The sequence below is a fragment of the Procambarus clarkii genome, chromosome 62 (genome assembly GCF_040958095.1).
Source record: "Procambarus clarkii isolate CNS0578487 chromosome 62, FALCON_Pclarkii_2.0, whole genome shotgun sequence".
Taxonomy (NCBI): domain Eukaryota; kingdom Metazoa; phylum Arthropoda; class Malacostraca; order Decapoda; family Cambaridae; genus Procambarus; species Procambarus clarkii.
Window position 1 is genome coordinate 24,771,675 of NC_091211.1, and position 25,253 is coordinate 24,796,927.

At 41.0% G+C, this 25,253-nt stretch overlaps 1 protein-coding gene across 1 annotated transcript; it reads left to right on the forward strand.

Moving 5' to 3' along the window:
• The first annotated feature begins 1,032 nt into the window (after positions 1-1,032).
• Positions 1,033-23,411, forward strand: LOC123766532 (SID1 transmembrane family member 1). The gene is made up of 15 exons (XM_045755760.2): positions 1,033-1,888; positions 2,794-2,927; positions 5,045-5,215; positions 6,803-6,947; positions 7,913-7,996; positions 9,198-9,427; positions 11,430-11,548; positions 12,688-12,784; positions 13,550-13,697; positions 14,061-14,258; positions 15,094-15,211; positions 15,643-15,882; positions 16,526-16,761; positions 18,871-19,095; positions 21,176-23,411. Exons 1-15 carry the CDS (start codon positions 1,211-1,213, stop codon positions 21,236-21,238), a joined length of 2,886 nt encoding a protein of 961 aa, XP_045611716.2. The 5' UTR covers positions 1,033-1,210; the 3' UTR covers positions 21,239-23,411.
• The last annotated feature ends 1,842 nt before the right edge of the window (positions 23,412-25,253 follow it).

The window sequence follows — 25,253 nt, forward strand, 5'->3', positions numbered from 1 at the left end:
GTTTCAAAGTCTCATTTGTATGGATACCTTCTCATATAGGTGTTGTCCAGCATGATGACACAAACAAGGCAGCTAAAACTGAATGTGATAAGCCTGAAGTTGAGTGGGATATGGGCATTCCAATCTCTTCTGTCAAAGCCGCAATATTTTAGGAAATTAGGGAAGACAGAAGAGCAGTCACTGACACACAAAAGCCAGAAAGCAAGAGTATAAAGAGCTATGACATGTTTATGTATCTCCGGTTTTACTTGAAATATTTGTCTGGTAGAGGTTTTACATATAGATCGCGTTTCTGTCTTTCTTCTGACTAATAAATAATTTTGGTTTAATCAGTTATCAAGATGTTTTCAACAATATTCTTTCAGCGTTCGTCTTTTCCAACTTGGGCGACCCTTTTGGAAGCGCGATACTTGGGTTAACCCATCCTATAGTTGGGTCTGTTTCCCACTGGGGTCGAATATTTGGATTCGTCCGCCATTTAGATGAACCTAGCCTGAGGACAGGTAGGTGAGTCATGTGAAAAGAGTTTTAATTCATAAACAGGGGTTTGGCTTGTGGATTAACGATCATTTGGCCTTTGTTGATGAGGGCAGGCCGTATTTTTTATTTACCCGAAATGCTGTGCATATTAGTGGCTTTAGGTATTGTATGTACCAGCTCTATCTATAAATCCAACATTATGTTTGTAACTCATCTTCTATGTATGTACCTGAATAAAATTACCTGAATAAAAAAAATTAGTTTGATTTTATTTTATTTTGATTTTGATGATGCGCTCATTAATGAGTGTAGAATTGTCAGTAAACAAAGAACAGCTGATATTGATATATCCTGTTTATATCTAACACAGTTTTTGGACTTTCTCGCATCTTAATATTATGTCTGCTTGATTTTCAATTTCTTTCTTTATTGATATATAACAATTCCTATTACGATAAAATGGCCTGATAATCAAAAATAGAGGGCTGTATATAATTCTTAAATTATATAAAAGTCTTGAAATAAACTAATGTGATCATCACAACAAACTGTACGCGAGATAAAGTTTGTATCTCCAATGGTGAGATACGCACATCTTCAGTAGGACGCAAGAGGCTCCTGTAGCCAGATTCCCTACATCAGGGTGGAAATGGATAGCCTATTCTGGTGGACGGTGTTAGTGTAGTAGAGGAACATTTATAATTATATATGTATTGCAGAGGAAGAAGATATGATGCGTGGAGGAGCAGGGAGGGTTGGAAGATGGGAAGTAATGTTGGGTGTTGTGGTGGCCATCTGGACGTTATCCATTGTGGTACTGGCTGATCTACACCCTGAGCCTCGCCAACCACATTACCCTGAGCCACGCCAGTCACCAAACCTCGAACCACGCCAATTACATATTCCCAAGTCACGCCAACCAGACGAGCCTGAGCTACACCAATCCCACATCTCCAAGCCTCATCAACAACACAACTTCAGACCTCACCAAGACTACCCACAAGACTCAAGATACCTGCCCCACCACCAGAGCACCACACAAAATGAACAATATCGGCACGGTCTCAAGTCTCTGGATTTTGTTACTCAGCCCAGGGGTCAGCACGCTGCAACTTATAACCAGGCAGAGCAGGATTTAGATGGTAACATGCTTACTCTTCACAGCTACAATGAAAATGATTATGTTGAACAAAATGGTAAGAAGCATAACACTTCAATCCTGAAGAAGAGTTCTCATCGTGAGCGTTCAATTGAATTGCATGTAAATAAAGTGAATGGCAGCAGTAGTTTGGAAGAGATAATTCATTCTGTTGTGATCGAAGGAAAGTTTGGAGAAGACATAAAGGAGGATATTAACAAAACTTCTGAATACTTGTTTGAGTTCATATATAATGCAACAGAATTGAAGGTAAGCTGCTTTAATTTATGTTATAGACCTATCATTAAGATAAGTAGGGTCCTGTTAGTAAACTTGGGTTTGCTCTCGATTCACAATAAAAAAAATTCTGGGGTTGATTCTCAGGCGGGACAGAAATGGTTGGAGGCATTTCCTATAACCTAATGCCTCTGTTCACCTAGCAGTAAGCAGGTACCCAGGAGTTAATCAGCTTGTTGTGGGGTTGCATCCTGGGTGGGGGGGGTCAGTGATTTGACCTTGGTGGGGGGGACCTTGATATAAGCCTAAAGTGTATAAATACACTCTGGCTGTCTGTCCTACACAAAGAATTATATACTGTATATCCGACTGAAGAAATTCTTTCCAATGTCTCTGTGGTCACACCACCTGGATGATCAGCAATGAGGTGGATATAGGTGTCAGCAAAGATGGATACATTTGTGTATACATACATATCATCTTTTTAATCAGTCTTTCATGTGGCACTAAATCAAAAGCTTTGCTAAAGTCAAGGTACACAACATCGCAAACCTTACCACTATCATCTGCCTCAACTATGCTGGAATAAAAAGATTTGCAAATTTGTTAAACATGAACGGCCATTTGTAAAACCATGTTGTGACTCGTTTATTAATTTTTGTTTTTCAAGATGAGTCTTGAAGTCTTCTTTCTGACCCCTCCACAAACACATATTTCAAGCAGACTTTGTACACATCAACAGTAAATATATTCAATATATATGACCCCACTGATTTCCTCGCAACTGAGTGCTTCCCACTCTTTCTTTCATAAATTATTCCACTGTTCCCTTCCAAAATTCTGGTCATCTGCCTCTCCCATATGATCCCTTCATTTTCACATATATATTGTACTTTGTTTATTAAAACAAGTGAAGCGCCTTGGCATTTATTTTTCAGAGTAGTGCTGTACGTGTGACTGTAAGCAGCCCATTGAGCGGTTATACGTATCCTTTGTTAGTAGTAGTACGGCAACAACGAGGAGTACTGTCATGGCAGATCCCCTTAGAACCTCCAGCCAGCACACAAATTTTGTAAGTTATTTAGATCCCTTAAGCATCTTATTCATTAAGAAGTTGTAAACGTTTTTCTATTCTGGTAGAGCTCCCCTCAATGTCCCTCTGGAGCTAGCTGCCTGGTTAGCTCCTCACATACCATGTCACATTAGATCCTTGTGAGTCATAAAAGCCTACTGCAGACCATAAGCAGTATGTGGTCTGGACTCTATAGACCCGTGTTACGGCCCTATTGGGTCGCAACCGGGTTCTTTCTCTGATGTAAGTAGAGTTTGGGTATCCGGCCCCAAGCTAGTAGTGGCTTTCGAGAGGTGTGTTCCGTAACGCAAGTAAATTAAAGGGGAAGGGATACAAATTAACTAAAACTTAATATATATTCACCGCCACCAATAAATAAATATATAAACAGTCCCACGCTGTTACTATTACTACACTGATTTCCAATCACTTGTCTTCCTCTGAAGACGCAAGACGTTCACGGTGCTCAAGACGAGTGGTCCTGGTTCTCTTGTGGCCTCATGATGAATCCTTTGATTCCCTCGGTGAGTCTACCCCGGCCACAGGCCAGCCAAATCACAGTCCCACTGGGTGCACCGTCGTGGAGGCCATCAACCACAAATCCAGCCTATAGCTGGCAGGTTCCAATCAGCAACGCTGCGTAGGCCACTCCACGACCGATACTAGGGTTGCGAGCCCTAGGCAGGAGCCTCGTGTGATTACACAGATCACTCTCCTCACCACAACACCCCAGTGGTTAGTCTTCTCCACCAGTCAGTCCCGGGTACGACAATTCCTCAACTGCCACGTCACAGGCAGGCTAACACCACAGTGTTCATCCGGGGGGTGACTCACAGCTGCTGCAGCAAACACGTGGAGAGTCTTCGGCTGCCTTGGGTAGACTGATCCAACTTCCATTACAGCAGTCCCAGGTCGACTCTGTAATCAGACATGTCATTAGGGTTGGGGACACTAGGGCACCTCACTTACAGGCTTAGACGCAAACGCCCACCTATCCACTCCATAGATGGCGCTGCTGTCTAAGCGTCACCTCACCAGAGGTCAGCAGCGGCTGTGTTATGAGCTGATCAGGACGGGAAACTAGCCCTTGTGGCCAGTATATCTCGTCCTCACTAGATGGCGTCGTCCATTTGGAGAGGGTTTCGGGAGCTGACCCACAGATGGCGCGGTCGTCACTGCTCCGTGCTCGGACGCTGGGCTCGGGTCCGTAACAACCCGTAATTTCGATCCTTTATTATTTGGAAGAACACTAGAAATATTTAATGAAATCTTGAGGAATCCCTATCTGGTTGACACATTAGGTTCGACGGGAAAATTACAAAATAGATGGGTAAAGCTGTAGGATTAATAAATAATAATTGACTCATAGTTTTGAATAAAATATAGATCTACGTGGTGAGGGAAAGCAAAACACAGGTAAAATCCTCACAACAATGAGGTTGGCACCTCACTGGGCAGCTCAAAACACACCTCCTCCTCCTCCTTCAGCCAGAAGCTGTTCTCCTTTGGGTGGTGGATTGCAGAGTGTAAAGAGAGGCTACTTTCCTCTCATGGGAGAGGAAAGCATGGGAACAAAAGCAAATTATTAAGCGTGGGAACACTACACCAAAATAATAAATTTCTTCCATACACAACATCCCCGGCTAATAGGTATATCGGCCTAGAAGTTTATCCTAATATATACCTTCCATACACAATTTGACATAGTTGTAAACACCTACAATTTATACAAGAAAAACACTGCCATAAAGTAAAAATAAAATAAACTAACATATTATAAAAATTTGGCCTAACCATTTGGACTGGTGTCGATACAATGACAGCCTAGCTTCTTGCAGGTCAGCTTTCACTCTCCGACATCAAAGTGGTTGAGCATCGCTCCTTCCCTCTATCTTGTCTCAGATCCTTGTCCTTATATTCTTTCCAAATGCTGTATAATCATAATGGCTTAGCACTTTCTCTGGATAATTACCTGACCTTAATAAAAATATAAAAAATTAAAAATAATACAGTAAACATAAAAGCTAGACTTGCATACCACCCTGTCTAGCTTAAATGCCTAAAACAATATGTATACTTAGAGCACTTGCTGTACTAATGGCATTCTCTGTCCACAGAAAAGAATATTTCACCGTGTCTCATACCTTGTGTCCAGTGAAGAACTATAAGGTGTCTTATGAGGGAAGTCTCGACACTACCCAGCGACTTTTCATCGATGTTTCAACCTCATCACCATCAAACCTAAGCTATACTGTTAGAGCTGATTTTAAAGATGATTTTTTTATTGAGTACGTTTAAGTGATTTATTTTAATATGAAATAGATTTGGATTTTTTCATTTATTGAAATAAATGATCATTTTCATTGAAATAAATTTTCTGGGGTAGCCCCTTGTGGTTCTCTGGAGCTATCTTGCTGAGATAGTTCCTGTCTACTAGGTCCCATCAGTCATGGAGTTCTGCTTGGTCAATTGAGGTACAGAGCAAAGACCTTAATAGAGGCGCAGAGTGACATTCCACTACCCCACTGGGAAAGCACCCGGAAAGTCAATGAAGCATTATAGGCAACTTTTGGGTTTACAAGAACCATGCAATGTTTAAAAGACAGCCAAGTACTGTAGCTCGACAAATAATGTAAAGCCAGTCCAAGTTTTACATATACAGTACCCACACCCGGGTGCCTGAGGGTTATACGTAAAACTTGGACTGGCTTCAGTAGAGGCTTCAGACTAACTGTTGATTCAGTAGAATCCCAGGTTACATAACTTACACCAGGTCAGGGTGGTCCAGCGGTAGAGGTTGTGGCTGGCAGTCTGCTAGTCATGAGTTCAAGTCACCTAAGAGATTCAGTTGATGTTCCCTTCATTGTTGTTTCTTGATTGGCATCTCATGCTGTACACTGCCTCTTTCGTTTGGAATTAATACATCCTTGGTACTATTTTGTAAGCATTCTCATGCATTGTTTCATCATTTGCCTATTCATGCTTCATTTGAGCCCGCTTGGTCCATGGATCGCATTCTAGCCTTTCTTTCTCCTCTGTTTATTGTGTCCCCTTCAGTCCAATATTCTTTTTCTAAAGCTATTTTTCTAGTTGGTGTTTGCCTTGGGTTGTATGGTGTGGGAGCTTCATGCACTCTTTGGAAATGTGGTTTTTTTCATTTGGCCCTGGTGGGGATTATGTTCATATCCAATAATCTCCATATTTTCTTTCAAAAAACAAGTTGGTGGGCTTCCAAGGGGGCTGGTTAGGCCAGAGGATTCCGGTGACATTGCTTTGCCACTACCTTTGTGCCAACGATTATGCTTTGGTGAATACTGTGTGGTTGATCCTATTTCCTTCGTCCCCCTGTTCCAAAGGCTTATGTCTCTCCAGATGTCTGCAGCATCAAGCCTAACACCATGCGGTCTACCCTCGTGCCCATGATGTTTGCAAGTATGATGCTCTTGCAGCTATTTTCAGTAATATGTTGTGGGGTGATGTTTGAGAGATTTGATTATTTATTTTCATTGTTGTGATGTTTGGCTTTGCAGATTTTGAGGCTTCAGTCTTTTTGAAGCCAATAGTTGTATGTATTGGCTCACCAATTTTTCTAGTTTCCTTCCCTGGTGAGGTGGCAGAGTTTCACCTGCTTCCTGTGCCTCTGTGAGAAGTGGGGGCATGGTTTTCGCTCTGGTTTCCAGTAGGCCAATTAGAACTCCATGGCTGATGCAATCCAGAAGTGCTGAAGTTGGGAGTCATATCACCGAGATGACTCCCAACTTCAGTGAACCACCAGGGCTCACCCAGAAAATGACGTTTCATTACATTCAACATTGTTTTTTTTTAAATTCAAAATGTAAGAAATCAAAATTCTTACCTTTATTGTTGTATTTCAGACTGGACCGTGAAAGGTTCTTTAATGTCACACCAGCTGAGCCTGTATTTTATGAATTCAAGTTCCCAAAAGATGTAGACATGGTGTTGGTGAAGGTCATTGCTGATGATGACTTCTGCGCTATGGTGGCTATTCAGAATATTACTGTAAGTGCTTATTGTCAGATGAATTTTCAGTCCTATTAACCCTGTTCTGAAGATGGAAATTGTGATAAAAATTAGGCATACTTTCTGTAAGGGCTCCCTCATTGGCTCCCTGTCGCTGCCAGGATAACTATTACATATATCGTGTCATGCTGGGCCTTACGAGTCAGAATATATCCTGTCATAAACTAAAGGCCAAAACCTGGTCCACTTAACCCCCTAACTGCACATCCTAAATTTTTTAAATTTCCTGGTGCACATAAAAAAATCAGTGTTGAATGTAATGAAACGTGTTTTACTAGTATCTCGGTATCCCCGGTATCTCCTTAAATCTATCTCTCTGAAATTGCTCAATCAAATTGGTCACATCTGTCGTGAGAGTTTTGTTTGGCTTACAATGGATTGGAGCCAGAACCTGGCCCTTCTTCCCCCCTCACAGAGGCACAAAGGGTGTGAGTGACAATTCATTGCCACACTGGAAAAGCATCCAGGAAGTCAGCAAAGCTTTGCAGACAACTGGAGGGTTCACAGAAAAGAAGCCTCAAAGCCACCAAACAACTCCATGAGCAATTCAAATGAAACAATATAGATTCACTCTAAACTAGCCCAAACCTCTAAAAGACACAGGGGGTTTGCCTTTAGTTTGGCACCTCTCTAGAGGAGGGCCAGGTTCTGGATCGTAGTCCCCAGTAAACCTAAAAGAACTCCATGACTGATGGTACCTAGTAATTTGGCACTATATCAGCAGAGCAGCTTCAGGGAGCCCCCGGGACTCACCCAGAAATTGACATTTCATTACATTCATCACTGTTTTCTTGCACTGAACTATTGGTTTTCTTCATATGTGAGCATTTTTTTCTTGCTGTGAAAAGGTTAATGCTATAAATATATATGAATTTTAATTTGATATCTTTCTCAGTATATTATTTTCATATGTATTTAATGAATTTGTATAATTTTACTTACAGTGTCCAGTATTTGACAGTGAGGAGAATGTTGAGTTTGGCAACTCTTACCAAACGATGACTTCCCGAGCTGGGATTACAGTCAGGGTCAGTATACTATTGCTTCACAACAATACACAACTGCTTCACAGTGGCAACAGTTGCTTCACAAATATTTATAAAATTGACTACTTGTTAAGCACATGGTTGTGCTCCTGGAGATCCCATTTTGCATAAAAAAAATAAATAGTGGTGTACATACTCTTACATAAAGTCTTATTGACAGAGTGCATTGTAAACGTTGTTGTTTGTGGCTTAACTAGCCGGACTTCAACTAAGGTGGAGAAAATGAGTGATAAACAGTGAGAAATGGTTCAAGATATGTTGACACACAAAAGAGTATCCAGTATAAAATTTAATCAGACCATTATTCACTAATTTTAAAATAGGTTAAAATCCGGGCGCGCAGCCTGGGGACTGTGAGTTGGGTGGAAGATGGTAAGTGTGTGTAAAGACAAGTCAAGTTAGGGAGGGTATGGGTGAGTAAAGGCAGGTCACGGAGATGAGAGTGGTTAAGTGACGGTTAGCTAAAATGCTCAATGGAGCATCTCTGGACACAATGCTCCTATTTTCCTCTGTCAGATGCAGATTGCTAAAAAAAATGCCTTGTTGAGTAAATATGAAATGCATCTATCTGAGCATGAGGAAGAACATTTGGTTACTCCTGGCCTCTCCCCTTCTTTCTGTCTTTCTTTCCTTTCCTTCTTTCTTTCTTTCCCCTTTCCTTCTTTTTGTAGCATGTTGTGTGTATTTAGGAAGAATGTGAGGAGCTGGGAGTGTAGTGACTCTTGTTGTGGTTACAGTACTAATATTTGGAGACAATCAGGGATGCTAGGTTTCTTTACTGATAGTGAGCTTTTATTAATGAGAGCTAGTTTTGATGTCATGTATGACCACAAGTAAGAGCTCTTAAGTGGCTTTGGGTTTTTATGTTTTCATGGAATGTACCTCTGTTGGTCATTTTGAGCTGGATTGTCCTTATTTCCAGTGCACCCCCACTACCTTTAGCCACACTGTAGGGATAGCCTGAATATCATCTGCCTGACAGCAAGGATCTTTATCCAGAGGACACTGAATAGCATTGTTGAGAAAAGTATATTTAATTATTACTCAATGTCATATTTTCTGTTTATTAAAAAAAATATAATAGGCAAGAATTTTTGTTCACATTGTATTTTCACAATACAATGTGTGTATTTCAAGAATATATCTCCACAAAATGACAATTACTTTTTCTTCCTCCACCCAGAAACTAGATTATCCCAATGGTCTGTATGTGGTGGTGGTAATGCTCTCAAGTGATGAAGCTTGCTCTTCCTCATTTCAACATGTGTATCAAGGTAGGAAGAAGAAAGGCGAAATCAAAATTGAGGAGAAGATCACCCAGTTGGAATATCTTGCTGCCATCTTTGCTGGTCTTGGTTACTGTGCATTGTTTTACATTGTAACATTAATCCTGGCTTGCATTTCTTATATCAGGTAAGAGTTACACTGCAACACCAGCAAAGCTTAGTTTACAGTAAGTATAATTTGTACATGTATTCCAAATGAGATATCATATTTTTGTTAAATAAACAATTCACCCAAAAAACCAGCATTGAATGTAATGTAGCGCCTCTTTCTGGATAAGCCCTGATTATTTCCTGAAGCTCTCGCTAAGATGGCTCCCAACTATTAGGTAACATCAGCAGCGGAGTTCTGTTTGGCCTACCCTGGACCAGAGCCAGAACCTGGCTTCCCTCACAGAGGCACAGCTCATTAGCACCAACCTCCCACCAGTAGAGGGGGAGGCCTGAAGCTCAAGGTCTTCCCCAGCCCTTCAAGTCAGGTCTGGAGCAGATGTGAAGATGACACTCGCCCACAACCAATGAACATGAATGAGGAGGAGGGAATCAGGAAGTCACCTGGGTTCATCCAGAGTGAGGTGTTTCATTACATTCACCTCTGGATTTTTAGGGAAGCCCTTGTGTCTCCCTAAAGCTAACTATCCACAGAGAAGAAAGGCAGAGATACGCCAGGAAGGAGGAGAAATTGTAGAATTCAAGATGAAGAAGAAACACTCGGGCAAGAGAGAGAGAACCCAAGACAACACAGGTATGAAGCGGCGCGGAAACCTTAACTAAATACCAGGCTGATAAGACCCTATTTAACTGCCAAAATCCCAACATCCTAATATCAGCCCAAGACATGTTAGCAAAGACAGGTGAGAGAGCAGCACATTTACAAACATTATGGGCATGAGAGTAGACCACAGGCTATCTTGAGGTTATCTTGAGAGGCTGGCTGCACTTAATGACACTGTAGACAACTTGAGAAATATGAGCCTTAGAACATGGAACCAAGAAAGTAGGATCAACCCATAAAGTGTCCACTGAGACAGGAATTGTCGGCATTTAAGTAGTTGTGAAGAGCTGCTACTGGGCACAGCATATGATGAATCCCTGGCCAAATCAACCAAGCATGAGTAACAAAAGGACCCCTCTGGAAACTCATTTGGCCAGAAAAGGAGGAGACAACTGTAAATGAACTGCCTACTAGGGCCAAAAGGACAAAAACTGCCTCTAGAGAAGAGCATGAAGCTCACTGACTCTACAACTGGAGGCAATCACCACCAGGAAAACCGTTTTAGAAAAACCGAAGCGAAGGGGAAAACCATAAACCAAGGAGAAGAAAGAAGGGCGAGGACATTGTCCAGAGACCAGTAGAGCTCAGGCAGGGCATGAACAGGCCGAGGGTCTGACAGAGGCTAGACAGCTTCTGAAATGGTGCAGAGGTAATATCGATACTTAATGCAAGCAGCTGTGTGGTTTTGCCAATGACAAATAATAAGAGGGGACAGTATTAGGCATAAGATACTGATTAAGAAACAACCAAGAGAAGGGAACGAGAGGACAACAAGAACAGTGACAGAAGAATGAGTATGAAAGGTTCAAGAAATGGTGAAAAGAACTCCAATCTACTTCGTACTGATTTTGGGAAGACACATGCAGGTGGGACACCATCAATTCAGTCAACTGCTCGCCATATAGATAGTGATACAGGAGCATCAGAAAGACCAGACTCAAAGAGCCAAGAGGTGTATTAAAAGCGTTCGTCACTGATCTACTATTGGAATTAGACTTCCAATCCAATTAGTATCATTGTGTTGGATACAGATTGCTTCTGGCAAGTTGATCATCATTTTGCCTGATGGGAAACTCGGTGGTTACTTTTTGCATTCCTAGATAATTCTTGGAACCATTGGGGAACTTGTATTGATTGTAATTAGTTCTCATAGAATTATTTGAGAACCATTAAGTGTTTAACATATTACTTTTTTGAATGTGAAATTCTTAGGGATAAGTTATGTGGGATTAATGGGAACATTTAATTACCTGCAATCGAACTTCTGAGAACTTGGAGCATCTATATTACTCTTAACACCTTAACACAACTGCTACAGAGGCATTTCATTACATTTAACTCTGAATTTATATTGCAGGTCAAAGCGGAAGCAGCCCCGTGAGCGAAGTCTGTTGGATGATTCCATCCTTGGAACACCAGAGGACCTAAATTTCTCAGATCCATCACCCTCATATGGTGCCAACGACACTAGTGCAGGTCAGTTGCTCATGTAAATGTGTATGTGTTGTACATAATAATAAATATTTTATTTGAATCTGAACAGCATTAGCAATTTAGAACATTCCATGGAAAACTTTAAAAAAATATATTTCAAATTATCTGTATGTGATCATCTAGAACCAACGTTCTAGTTCTAGGTTTTTTAGCAAGACTTAAACCCCTAAGGCCTGTAATGTAGTATTATGCAATTTTAGGCTGATATTCCCTCTTGAGAGAGGTTAGGCCAGGAAAATAGGTGGAACCCGGTGGCTCCCTGAAGCTATCTCGCTTAGATGGCTCCCCACTACTGGGTCACACCAGTCGCAGGAATCCTGTTTGGCCTACTGGAGACCAGAGCGAGAGCCTGAGGCTCCTCACAGAGGCACAGAAAGCTGGGGACAATTATTGTCACCCCACCAGGAAAGCATCCAGAAAGTCGGCAAAGCTTTACAGACAACTGCATTGTTCATAGAAAATGAAGCACCAAAATGGCCAGGTTACAGAGTGATTCGGCTAAGGGAATCACTCTGTAACAGTAGTTACTCTAGTAACACAAACATATGGTATTTCATTTTGTTATGTTTATTTGATATACAGTAGTAAAGTTACAACAGTTAATGTTTAAATGGTATGACAGTGCCATGACAAGACGAGTTGTAAAATGCTGATGATGGGGGAGACGATGACGCCTGGCACTGTACACAGCCAGGTACTGTATTTATTTGTAATATTTTTTTTCAGCCACAGGCTACCCTCCGTTAAGCAGACGATGAGTCACAATGTGGCTGAAGATATGATGACCAAACCATACAGCATAAGATGAGGAGACGATGATGTTTTGGTTCATTCTAGACCGAAATTCGACTTGATAATGATCCAGGACGGACCAAAACGTCGTCGTCTCCTTATCTTCTGGTATGTGGTTTGGTTATCACACCCCCAGTTAAGGAATGCATAGTAGTTGCTTCTTTGTGTTAACCATAGCAGCTCAATACAGGGAGTGGCATAATTCTGTGTGACTCATTTTTCAAGGCTGTTGTACAAATTATTTTACCCTGACTGTCAATGTGGCTTCCTTTTTTCAAGGGTTTTCAATTTATTATGATTTGTTTTAATTTAGTAATGTTATATTGCAGATAACCCATCACTACCACGCACTGCCTCAGACTCCTCCCTGGATGAAGATGATATTGATATGCTCACTGATGCTGAGAGTGATAAAGATATCTTCAGGTAAACCTTTTGGTAGTTGTCCTAATCATACTCTATACATTATTAAAAATCTTCCAATTTGGGTGTCTATATAAAGTAAATTACAGGTACTGTATCTTTTAATATTGCAAGAAGGGTTTTTAAAATTCATCTTTCAAATTTGGTGTTCACTTTACTTTTATATATTCTTTCATTTGACTTCAATATCAGCCAGAATTATTTTTTATTACTCTGTGTATGTAATCTTTAGATGTACAGTACAGTGGCACCTTCCAAATCTGAACTTCCTTAAAATGGATTCCTCTAAACAACAGACCCATTTCAGCCAGCAGATTTTCCTATCTAAATTTTGAATTTCTGGGGAGGAGCCCCTTATGGTTCCCTGAAGCTAATATCTCTGATAGTGTGCCATACTACTAGATCCCATCAGTTGCAGAGTTCTAGTGGCCCACCGGGGACCAGAGCTAGAACCTGGCCCCCTCACAGAGGCACAGAAAGTGATGGCATTTATGTATTAAGTTATTTATTTATGCCACCACTGAGGAAAGCACCCAGAAAGTCAGAGAAACAAACAAACCACTACTGTCTTCAAACAAGTGCACTGGAGCTCTCCACACATAGAAGGAATCAGCTTATCCATTTCTGCAGGTACTTGTAGGTACCTGCACAAAGCATGCCACTGTTGATGCATACACTTATAAGACATGGTGGTAGTTCACTCTGGGTTTAACCAACATCCAGATGAGCATGACAGTTTCAGAATGCAACTAACCAATTGTATTGCAGGACGAAGACCTTCTTGTATGTGAGCGACTTAGCCCGAAAGGAGATGCGTGTTTTGACCAAGAAATCACAGCTTTACATCTGGGGCTTGTTAACTGTTGGAGTTTTTTATGGTGTTCCTGTTATTCAACTGGTTATTACATATCAAAGGGTAAGTTATAGGTTTATTTTCTCCATCACTTATAATAATAAGTTTACTAGGAATGGTTGTTCACACAGATGGTCTTAAGTGTAATCTGAGTGAGCTTGTGCATGACAACAGTAATTAGAGCAATGTATGTCTTCGTTGAAATGGATGCCAAAGAAAAAGCTGTACCAGTATAGGATTGTAAAAATGTAGTAGATTTGTGGGAAAGAAGTTAATTAATAGCTCTGAAAAGAGCACGAAAGTTTGCATAAAATCATTGTGATTGGAGAGATAATAAAATATGTTGAAAAGCTTAACTAAATGGGATGTGTGATTAATCAAAAAGGTATTGGTAGCCTAAAAACAAAATGTTGCATTTTTCTTCAGGTGTTGGACGAAACAGGAAATCAAGATCTGTGCTTCTACAATTTCTGGTGCGCCCACCCACTCGGTCCACTCAGTGACTTCAACCATGTCTTCTCAAACATTGGCTACATCCTCTTTGGTGTGCTATTTGTTGTTGTGTGTGCTCGACAAAATCATCGTCACACTCGGGCTGCGCAGATTGATTATAAAATTGATAAGGTAAGACTCAAGTGTTTAAAGAAGGTTTTTATATTTAAAAGATGTAAGTTATATATGTTCATTGGCTGCTCAGAATTACAAAGACTTCAATAATATTAAGAAATATAATCAATGATTTGAGTAATTCCTAAGTAAATTAATAATAATAAAAAATTATTATTATTAGCCAGGGAACAGGCAGTCAGTGTACATATATATGTTATGCTTACATCTAGGTCCCCCACAAGGTTGAACTACTGACCTTCCCCAGGATGCAACCCCACAACAAGCTAACTCCTGGGTACCTATTTACTGCTAGGTGGACAGGGACATTAAGTGAAACCCATCTATTTCTGCCCCTTCTGGGATTCAAACACGGAATTCCCGATTGCGAGTCAAAAACGAACCAGACTGTACTACTGGGACCCCCGATGCAGGTGTGAAAAGGATACGTAATATGTGGAAGTTTTGTAGAATAATTTGTCAAAAAATAAGTGCCAAAGGCAAAACTGGTGAAGAATATATATGTTAAATGTTCTGGAGATTATTTTGTTGAGCAGAAGACCATAAAAATGATGAGCAAACTAGTTGTTAAGCTTTTCAAATAAAAGGGTATTGCAACAAATATTGACAGACAGGGAAACTATTGTGTGAAAAAAATATAAATGATTGTGGTGGATAAATCATCTTATTATGCAGAGGTAATATATATTGATGGAACCCATATGGCATTTTGGCGGAATGAAAAGATGCATGCAGTTAAATCTTTTAAATTGAAATTGTACTGGAATAGAATAAGAGACTACACTATATGGTTTCTGATTTATATAATTTCTTCATTGTTTTCTTTTTCCAGTATTATGGCATTCCCCAGCATTTTGGTATATTCTATGCCATGGGTGGTTCTCTCATCATGGAAGGTCTACTCAGTGCCTGCTATCACATTTGTCCCAATAACTCTAACTACCAGTTTGGTGAGTTGCCCTTTTCTCCAGTACTGTTGATTTACTTAACTCTCAGTTAAAAGAAATGTGTGTAAGAGTGGTGACTTGATACTGAAACCTCCAGGAAGGTGAAGTTGTTATAATATATGTAGAAAAAGAGGTGGGGGCAAATAGAAATAGTGATTCAGGGTGAAATCAGTATATTTAATATGATGATATATATGAATTGGTTTGGAATAAAATACTGTATAAACGATATAACTGTACCTAAGGGGTGTACAGTAGATGTAAAGTTCTACTTTGAGCTTCTGAACATACACTCAAAGCATAATCGTGTTTGTTTAATTATTATTAGTATTAAGCTGTCTGCTAGCTAATTGTGCCAAAATTGTTTACATTTTATTGAACATTACTAATACTGTACATACTTTCTTTTCTCACAAACTGTTTCATCCCAACAGATACGTCATTCATGTATGTGATGTCAGTGCTCTCCATGCTAAAAATCTATCAAACACGTCACCCTGATATTAATGCAAGTGCTAGTGCAACCTTTGTCACCTTGGCTGTGGCAGTTCTCCTTGGTGTCATTGGCGTCCTCTCAAGAAATCTTTTATTCCTGATCATATTTAGTATGATACATGTGGTCTCTTGCCTCCTCCTATCATGTTACATTTATTACATGGGAAGATGGAAGCTTGGTAAGTTGATTATCTCAAAGTAGTTAATGGGAGAGTAATCATGTTATTATTAAATATTAAGTAATATTATTATTAGGTATGTACCATGCCGTATTTTGCTGGCCCATGAATTTCAAGGAAAATATTTAGAAAATAAACATTATTTCCAGACTATAAGCAAGGTTACCAGAGTTTTAAAAGATGCATTACATGTTGCTGAGATAGTTTCAATGTCTGGTCACATCAGTCATTGACATCCTGTTGGCTACCTGTTCCTACTTACCTGTTGATTTTGGGGATCGCTGTTCCCACAGCCCAGTCTCAGACCAGGCCTTGGGGAAACTGATCCCTGAAATCGTCAACAGATAGGTACAAACAGGCAGCCTACAGAATGTCAAGGTCTGATGTGATTTACTGGATAACAGAGCCAAATCCTGGGTTAAGCATTCTCCAGTGTGTCTATTACCAGTATGACTCAGCAGGGACAGTATGAAAAGATCCCTGCTACACCCAAGCAGAATGTTGACCTTGCCATGACTGAGCAAGATAATGTTCATGGAGATCAGAGGGAATCGCTAGTAACTGAGTGGTATAGTTCAGAAAAATTATGAAACTTCTTTTCATTATATAAATTTTTATTTAAAATTTGTTCTTTCTTTGGCAGATATGGGGCTTTTCATGCGTATGAAAGCATGGTGCTTAAGTGAGTTCAGTGATTGGAGGCAGATTTGTCGTCCCATGTATTGTGACCGAATGGTGCTATTGCTGTTGGGAAATGCAGCAAATTGGTGTTTGGCCATTTATGGGATAGTGACGACACCCAAGGATTTTGCCTCTTACTTGCTCGTTATATTCCTTACCAACCTTCTCCTCTACATAGCATTTTATATAATAATGAAGGTGAGTTGAAGGTCTTTTACCTGCTTTTGAAGTTTAATAGTTTAATTGAAGTTTAATCTCTGAATAACAGAGATTAAAGATTACCCTTGAAGATTATCACTATTTGTTTTATACAAGCCTCATATTACTTGCTGGCTTGTGTCAATCTTGTCCCTTACTGTAACAAGGTACTTTTCTTTTGACTGTATCCTGTATATAACTAGGGAAAGGAAGTAGTAAGTCTAAATAACACAAGCAGCTAGCTCTCAGTAATACAAAAGATAATCAATAGCTTCATCATCCTCTGCAAGTGATAATTAGAAGTGCAAATCAAGCCAAGTATCACTTAACTATGGAGTTACTGAGCTGTTGTGTTGAAAGGGGAATTCCATTACATTCAACACTGTTTTTAAATTTGAACCATGAAAAATAAAGTATTTTTATGCATGGGTTAATCTTTAACCATTTTCAATACTGATATTAATGCTCTTTGCTTCAAGTGACATTATAATCCTCAAGTTTTCCCACTCGGTCAAATGTTGATTTTTCCTGTGGAATGCTCCCTGAAACTACTATTATTGATAGTGTACAAACTACTAGGTTGCATTAGCTGCAGAGTTTTATTGGTCTATTGGGACTAGAACCTGGCCCTCTCACAGGAGCACAGGAAACTGTGTCATTTATGTATTTATTTATGCCACCACCAGGGAAGGCAACCAGAAAGTCAGCGAAACAAAACAAACCACTGTTGCCTTCATACAGACCAAAGCCTCAAGAACTGCCAAAAGAACTCCACCAACAATGTAAACAAATGCTCAAACTCTCTTGAAACTAACACAAGCTCATTTCCATTCACTTCACCCACGTCTTTGGGGAAAAGAGAGGAAGCAGGTCATAGTCAGCCAGCGTCTCCACTTTCAGTTCTGTGCTAATGTAGTGTGTGCAGGGCTGCCTATCTTCTTCTCTTGTGCCAGTGTTTTGCTATTCGGCTAAGTGGTGGTTTTTGCCCTTGTTGGCAGTTCCTGTACACTACTGTGTAGCATGAGTCAGGGGTTAACACTGTGCACATGCAGCTCCAAGTGCTCTTTATCTTCCATATGTGCTGCCCTTGCATTGCCAGGGGGTTTTCTTCCCTGGAGTGTTCAGGAGTCACTACCTTAGAGGTCCTCCTTGCTTGTGGTGACCTTCGCCCAGGGTGGGCCAGATGTCTTGTGACTTTCCTGTTCTTACAAGAGTCAGAAGTGACATTTGGCTGATGGGTCACACTGGTTACTCATGTACTTTAGCACACCTTTTGTGGGTGAGGTGCTTTAGCACCACACCCACTTTAGCACACCAAGGTTGGCCTTCACAGCCACAGGCACCAGGCTGTGGCAGCTTACTTATATCAAAAATAAATTTCCAGCATAGCATTCCAGTGCCTGGGTGTCTTCTTAGCTATCTTCCCCACTCCAGGCCCTTGAAATTCCCTGCAGGTTCAGTGGTTGTTTTTTTGTGTCCCACCTGTGTTTTTCCTTGTGGCGGCAATATGAGATTGTCTGGCACTCATTTTGCCACTACTTTGCTCTTCACCATCTTTGTCCTCGGTCAGGTTTGTCTTGTCCTTTGTGTTGTGGTTGTTTCCCGTTTGGCATCTCATGCCAAATGCTTTCACCTCTTTTTGATTCAAGCAGTAGCAGAGCTGCTATTACTTGCCTTCCATGTCGACACCTCCATGGCGCTGTTTTGCAAGTTGTGCATTTTTTTCACTTCCGGCCTGCTCATGCACCTATAGACACATCCTGGTCTCTTGACTGGATTTTGTTTTCTCTCCTCACCTCGGTTAATGAGAGTTGTGGGTTGCATCTTTTTCAGGATGCAACCTACAAAAATTCCCCAATTTTCCAGGTACTTATTTACTGCTAGGTGAACAAAGGCATCAAGTGAAATGAAACATTGCCTAGACATTTCTACCCTGCCATGGAAATTGATCCCAGGAACTTTCAAATATGACCCTACTGTGCCACAGTAGTCAATCCAATATTTTCTATAGTGCATGGAGATGGAAATGGATGGAAAATGTTTTACATTGAGTCTGCTTCCATTGCAAAAAAATATCTATATGCCACTAATGTTTTAAAACACTTCCAGTTACGGCACAGTGAACGGTTGCTGCTTCAGCCACTTGTGTATCTTGTCTTGTGTCTGCTTGGGTGGAGTGCTGGCATTTATTTCTACACACAACACACCACCACCTGGGAACTGACACCAGCACACAGTCGCCAGTACAATCAAGAGTGTGTGCTGCTTCACTTCTACGACACTCATGACATTTGGCACTTCTTATCAGCTGGAGCCATGTTTTTTGGTTTTATGGTAGGTATTGTATAAGTACTAATAAATTCTACTATTTTATGATAACTGAAAAGGCTTTATTAAGGTTTCTGTAAACTGGTAAGCATTGTGCATGAAAAGGTACTTAAAATTTCCATTGTTAGGGACAGGAAGCTTGTACTTGTGCTTATCAGAGTTCGTCCTAGGCCAATTACTGACATTCCCCAGGATTCAATCCATTACTGTTGCCTAACTTCCAGGTATCTATTTACTGCTCAGTGAATAGTGGCATCAGAAGAAAGGAAACATGCACAACTGTTTGTGTCCTGCCTTGGATTGAACCCAAGTCCCTTGATTGTGAATTGAGGATATAGACCTTTTTGCTACAGGAGTTCTCTACTTCTTTAATTGGGGAAATAGAAGCAAGACACAGAGAAAGAAGAGAACACCATCTTGAGACCAAGAAGGCTCTCAAGGAGCATTCATAAGCCAAACGAAAAGTCAGTGCCAAAAGCCTTCAAAAGCTCCTCCACCAATTCTGACTGATAAGAATGACATGATAAAGAAGATAACACTACTGTAACAGACATAGAATTTATAGAAGACAAGCAAAAAAGAGAAAGTGATGAAATGAATGCCAAGCAACCTTACACTACCACTGAGAAGAAAGTCACAAATGTGACAATAAATACCCACCATCTGAAATTCATACTGATGATGGTATGCTAGAGTATTCAGATGTAAAGATCTGTGGAGTTCATACCATGATCACAGAGTCTTAAAGCAAGGCTGAGCCAGAAAACGTCTCCAGCCTGGAAAGCATAAGTAGTAGCAGCCTAACTGGAGAGAAGAGATACAAAAAGTCCCATCTACTCCAGTTGATGGGACCACAAGAGTCTCACAATCTGGGAATGGGGCCATGTAAACCAGAAGTTACCGAGTTCATGCTGACACAAAGAAGTCCACCTAAGGGCAACCAAAAGCATCACCAACTGCCCCCTTCCCCTTGTGGCTATGGAATGCAAGTGAGAGAAACCATCTACAAGCACTTTTAATATTACAGTGCACTTGAACTGTGTGATGAGCAAAACCACAGGAATGCAAAGAATAAACCATAGAATCCAACCCCCACAAGGGAAGGGACTGAAACAACCCCCCACCCCCTACCATGATTAAAAAGAAAGCACTGGAACCAGATCATGGAACTCAGTGTAAGATGAACAAGCTGCAGAGCATGCCACAGCACAAAATGTGGGGGGCACAACAGGATCTAACCCCCAAAAGCCCCGAAGAGGTTGCCAGAGAAAATGGAAGCCACACTGGATGATCCCAGTGATGGTAAATGGAGTGAAACCAGAGGAATCGGTAAAGCACCAAACCCTGCACAGGGTTTGGTGCTTTGGTAACCACACAGGCATAGTCTAAGCTCTCGCTCAAGCATCCACCAAGGAACTCGGGCACTCTAACTCCAGATCAGTACGAGAAGCCAAGCAGCTTAGGGCTGCCAACTGGGAGTCCCAGATGAGACCCAGCCAAGTCCAAACCCACAATGAAACTATCTACAAAAGGCGCATTCCAAGAAACCTACCAGCACCTGGAAACACACACAGGAAGGAGAACCAAGAAATCTAGCTTAAACTGCAATGGATACATAAAGAATCACCTGTGCTGAGCGACAATCTCTTTGAAGTAGGTACCAAGTACTAAGAAGGCCCCCCTCACTATATACAAGGCCCCACCAAGAATTGAAGATCTCAGGCAGGAGCTGGCATTCTTTTCAGACACCTGAGATGACCTGCAGGTGCCCCCCCTCCCCCCCTTCCTTGCCCTCCAAAACAAAGGGCAAACTATAAACTAATTTTATTGTAACATAAGAATGAAATATTAATTTAGGGCCTTTTTCATTAAATATACCTATATAATGGTACATTATACTGTATAACAGCAAGTTTGTAAACAATATATTTTCTAGACTCATATGCAGTAAGTTAAAATAAGATGGAGAAATAAGTTCTTAATGTAATAAAGAAATTGTAGGAGTTTCAGATGTGTATTTTAAATTCATACTTAGAATTGGTTATCAAAAAGATTTAATGTAAGAATTATACGTATTCCTTTGCAGCTGCTGCTAACTTTGGATGATGACCTGGCTCAAACACCACGTGAAAAAATTCCAGTCTTTTAAGAAAACAAATTAGTTTATAAATTTCCTCATTGATACAATAAGACATAATTAATAAGGTGATTTTGTTGTATATAATTTTTATATGGGGTATTTTCATCAAATTAAATCTACATTTGTGATTATATTTTAAGTACCTGTAGTATTAAGGATATTATTTTTATATACAAGATGTTATTCATGACAATACTGTCATTCATTTTGTGTAGAGTATGAGTTGATTTCTTTAGCACTTTATTTTTCTGGGTTAGCACTCTGTAGTTTCCTAGTGTATTGCCTCTAATACCACAAGAATGGCCACAAAACTACTAGTTCTCTGGATTTGTCAGGTCTGCTGAAAACCAGTGGGCAGCCAGTCAACTAAACCAAACACCCATTCCAGAAGATGAACCAGCAGAATTTCCAGATTTAACAATCGTTTGTATTACTCAGGCCTCAGATTTTTTCATAAAAGAGAGAAGGCTCCCTCCCACAGCCCTGGCAACAGTTGAAAACTGCAAAAGTTGGTTCCTGAAAAGTTTGTGTATGGATAGTAGACCACCACCTTGGAGGGTTGCTTAGCCAACACAAATGACCTTCAGCGATAAATATTGCACACCTGAGGATGAAACAAGAGAAGGGGGAAGGGGGGGGGAAGAGATGAGTGAGGGGCTAAGATATGGAGAGGGGAAGGGAGAGACCTGGGCACCAATTGTTATCCCCACGTAGTAAAATATGTATTAAAAAAGCCGCTGAGATCTAGCTGAAACTGGTCATATGAATCACTAACATACTATCCGAGGTACACATTCCAAAGGTAGTGAAGCCACACCTAAACCCAGTTAAAAATAGAAATGATGCAAGGCATAAGACACCATGGAAATAAATCAAAAGCATCCTTATCCACCACCCAATCAGGATCCCAAAGATGACCAGGGTTCACTCAGAAACAAGGCAGAGCTATGCACAGATATTCTCAGACTCAAGTACACAGTGAACTTTATCAACATTTCTGAATTAAAGACAAAGTCCCAAGAACTACCCATACACCAGGGCAACTCTAAAGAAATGAGGGCTTTTGAACTCGTCAGAAAAGATAATCGAGGATATGAGAAGGGTTAGCCGATAAGTTAATTTTGGAAAGATGAGGTGGCGAACTATCAGAGTAAGGACATATAAAAGACAGTTCTTGACCGGGACCAAGCACCAGAGTGAGCTGGTTAGGATGCTAGCACATGATTTGTTAACATTGAAACAAGGGAAGAGATTGTTTGCCCAATCTTTTCTTTTGCCAGTGTGTTTATTGTTTGTTTTGCTTCTGTATTTTCTGAACGGGTTTACTTAGTTATGGTGTTAATCTTAAATCCCTATGCTCCTCTCACCTCTATAAGCACACAAGGTTCTGGTCATGATGTTCGGTAGGCCTGCACAAGTCCAGAGTCGTGATAGTATTATGGGTGTCTGTGGTGCCATATCTAATGCACTAAGGAGCTACTGAGGCTGTTCTGGAAAGAGTACATCATTACATTCAGCAATATTTTCATATTTTTTACAATAGGATTTGTAGGAATAACTTTACCCTCATTTCATCAGAGAACTCATTAAAACCTTAAACATACAAAACTTGCTTGTAAATTATTTGTACTTCTATAAGTAGTTTACAATCATTTTATTTGAAATTATATGCCTGTAATCTCTCCCATATACAGAAGGCCTGGGGAGGGTTACATTTATTGTATTGCCCGTTAACATGGTAACAATATTAAAGGACTTGAGTAAAAGTATTTAATAACACTACTTTATTTGGAATATGCCATGTGTATTATTAGTGTAATGCAGTGCAGTATGGTACACCATTTAGTTCTACTAATATTGTACAGCCCGACCTTGCTCAAATGGATCATGGAGGACCATAAAGAATCTGCCAACAGAAACTCCTCTTGATCCAGAATATGGTGTCCTCTCCACCAAAAATGCCATGACAGGAAACTTATCCCTGTATGGGTGAAGTTATATATTATATGCATACTTTTCTCTTAAATTGTGTAATTGTAAGTTGTGTATGGGAGCTAAGGAGAGCAGTGTATGGGTGACTATTTGTTGGGTGGGCAGAAGGTAGTGTGATGATGAGAGGGCGACCTGTCCTATCAAATAATACATCGTGTTTTGATGCTATAAGGATTAAACATAATTTACAGTTGTTGAATCATTGTCATCTTCATATATAAATTAACTACAGAACAAAGTAAGTAAGTAATTATCAAAAGAAGGCACCAAACCGGGAAGGCTATGTAGCACCATCAAATACGCAAAGTAATCAGAGGGCGCTAAATATCACCAAGGATGCCAATACGAGAACAAAAACGCATAAGGCGAACGATATCAAAAGTATCCGAGTCTCCAAGAATTCTATCGAGGGACAGGTGACCGCGAGGGGCGGTCGGAAAGCAAGACACACGCTCGTCCTGGAAGTCAGGACATTCAAGAAGGACATGCACGACCGTAAGAGGGACAATGCAACTAGGACAATAAGGAGCAGGGCAGCGCTCCATCAAGTGACCATGGGTTAAGCAAGTATGGCCAATACGCAACCTCGCCAGAGCTGTTTCCCACCGCCGGTTACGGTGGAAGGAGGACGGCCACGAGGAAACACAACAGTTAAGAGTACGTAGCTTGTTACCAGTAACAGACAACCAAGAAGCCTGCCAACGGGTAAGGACTGAGGAATGGATAACCGGGTAAAAGTCGGAAAACGGAATGCCTTTACGAGAGATGGAACAAGAGCGGACAGCTTCCTTGGCGGCAGCATCCGCACGCTCATTTAAAGACACACCAATATGGCTGGGAACCCAACAAAACTCAACCGACTTAAATTTACTGTGAACAAGAAACAGCCAATGCTGGATCTCGACAACTACTGGATGAACTGGATTAAAGGACCCCGAGAGCCATGAGGGCACTAAGAGAGTCAACAACAACTACAAAGGAAGACTGACAACGAGAAAGCAGGAGACGAAGAGCATAGAGAATAACATAAAGTTCCGCTGTAAAGATGCTAGTCTCCGGAGGCAAGCGACACATATAAGTGCGATCAGGAAAAACATCAGAGTAGCCAACACCGTCCGCTGACTTAGACCCATCGGTGAAGACAGAAACGGAGCGGGAGTGAGAAGAAAAGTGCTCGAGGAAAAGGCGTTTTAAAACCGTAGGAGGGGTAAAAGCTTTAGTGATACAGGTCAAGGATGTACAAAACCGCGGAAGAGGGACCCTCCACGGGGGCAAAGAAGGAACAACACGAGGAGAAACATCAGAAATACGAACGGAAAGAGAATCCTGTAGGCGAGATAACCGGACAGAAAGAGGGAGGTGGTGAAGAGGAACAGGAACCGCAGGAGGGGTAAAAGTTAAAGCACGAAAGAGGCGAGAGGAAGGATGTTGCAAGGACCGCGCAAGATAGCGAAGACAGTAGCGATCACGGCGGTCCTGGAGAGACAGGAAGCCAGTGTCAACATACAAGCTAAGGATGGGAGTCGAACGAAAGGCACCAGAACTGAGGCGCAACCCAGTATGGTGCAAAGCATCAAGACGGCGAAGAGTAGAAGGAGAAGCAGACGAGTAAGCAGGGCAACCATAATCGAGCTTAGACAGGACGAGAGAGGAATGTAAAGCAAGGAGAGTACGCCTATCTGCCCCCCAAGAAGTATGGGACAAAACCCGAAGGAGGGTAAGGGCCTTAGAGCACTCAACACGGAGGTAAGAGATATGGGGAGACCAAGACAAACGAGTGTCAAGGAATAACCCCAAAAGCTTCGCGGAATCTTTGTATTCAAGGGGATGACCATAAAGTGACAAAGAGGGACGAAGAACAACCCGTTTCCGCGTAAAAATCATGGCACAAGTCTTAGAAGTAGAGAACTTGAAGCCATGATCTGTGGCCCAAGACGACACGGCATCAATTGCAAGTTGAAGCCGGCGTTGAAGGAGAGGCGAATCATCACCCTGACAACAAAGGGTAAGATCATCGACATAGAGAGCGGAG

Coding starts and splice junctions, on each gene's coding strand:
- LOC123766532 (XM_045755760.2), top strand. CDS start 1,211: ATGATGCGTGGAGGAGCAGGGAGGGTTGGAAGATGGGAAGTAATGTTG. Junction 9,428..11,429: donor GCTTGCATTTCTTATATCAG/GTAAGAGTTACA, acceptor TTTATATTGCAG/GTCAAAGCGGAAGCAGCCCC. Junction 15,883..16,525: donor CATGGGAAGATGGAAGCTTG/GTAAGTTGATTA, acceptor TTTCTTTGGCAG/ATATGGGGCTTTTCATGCGT.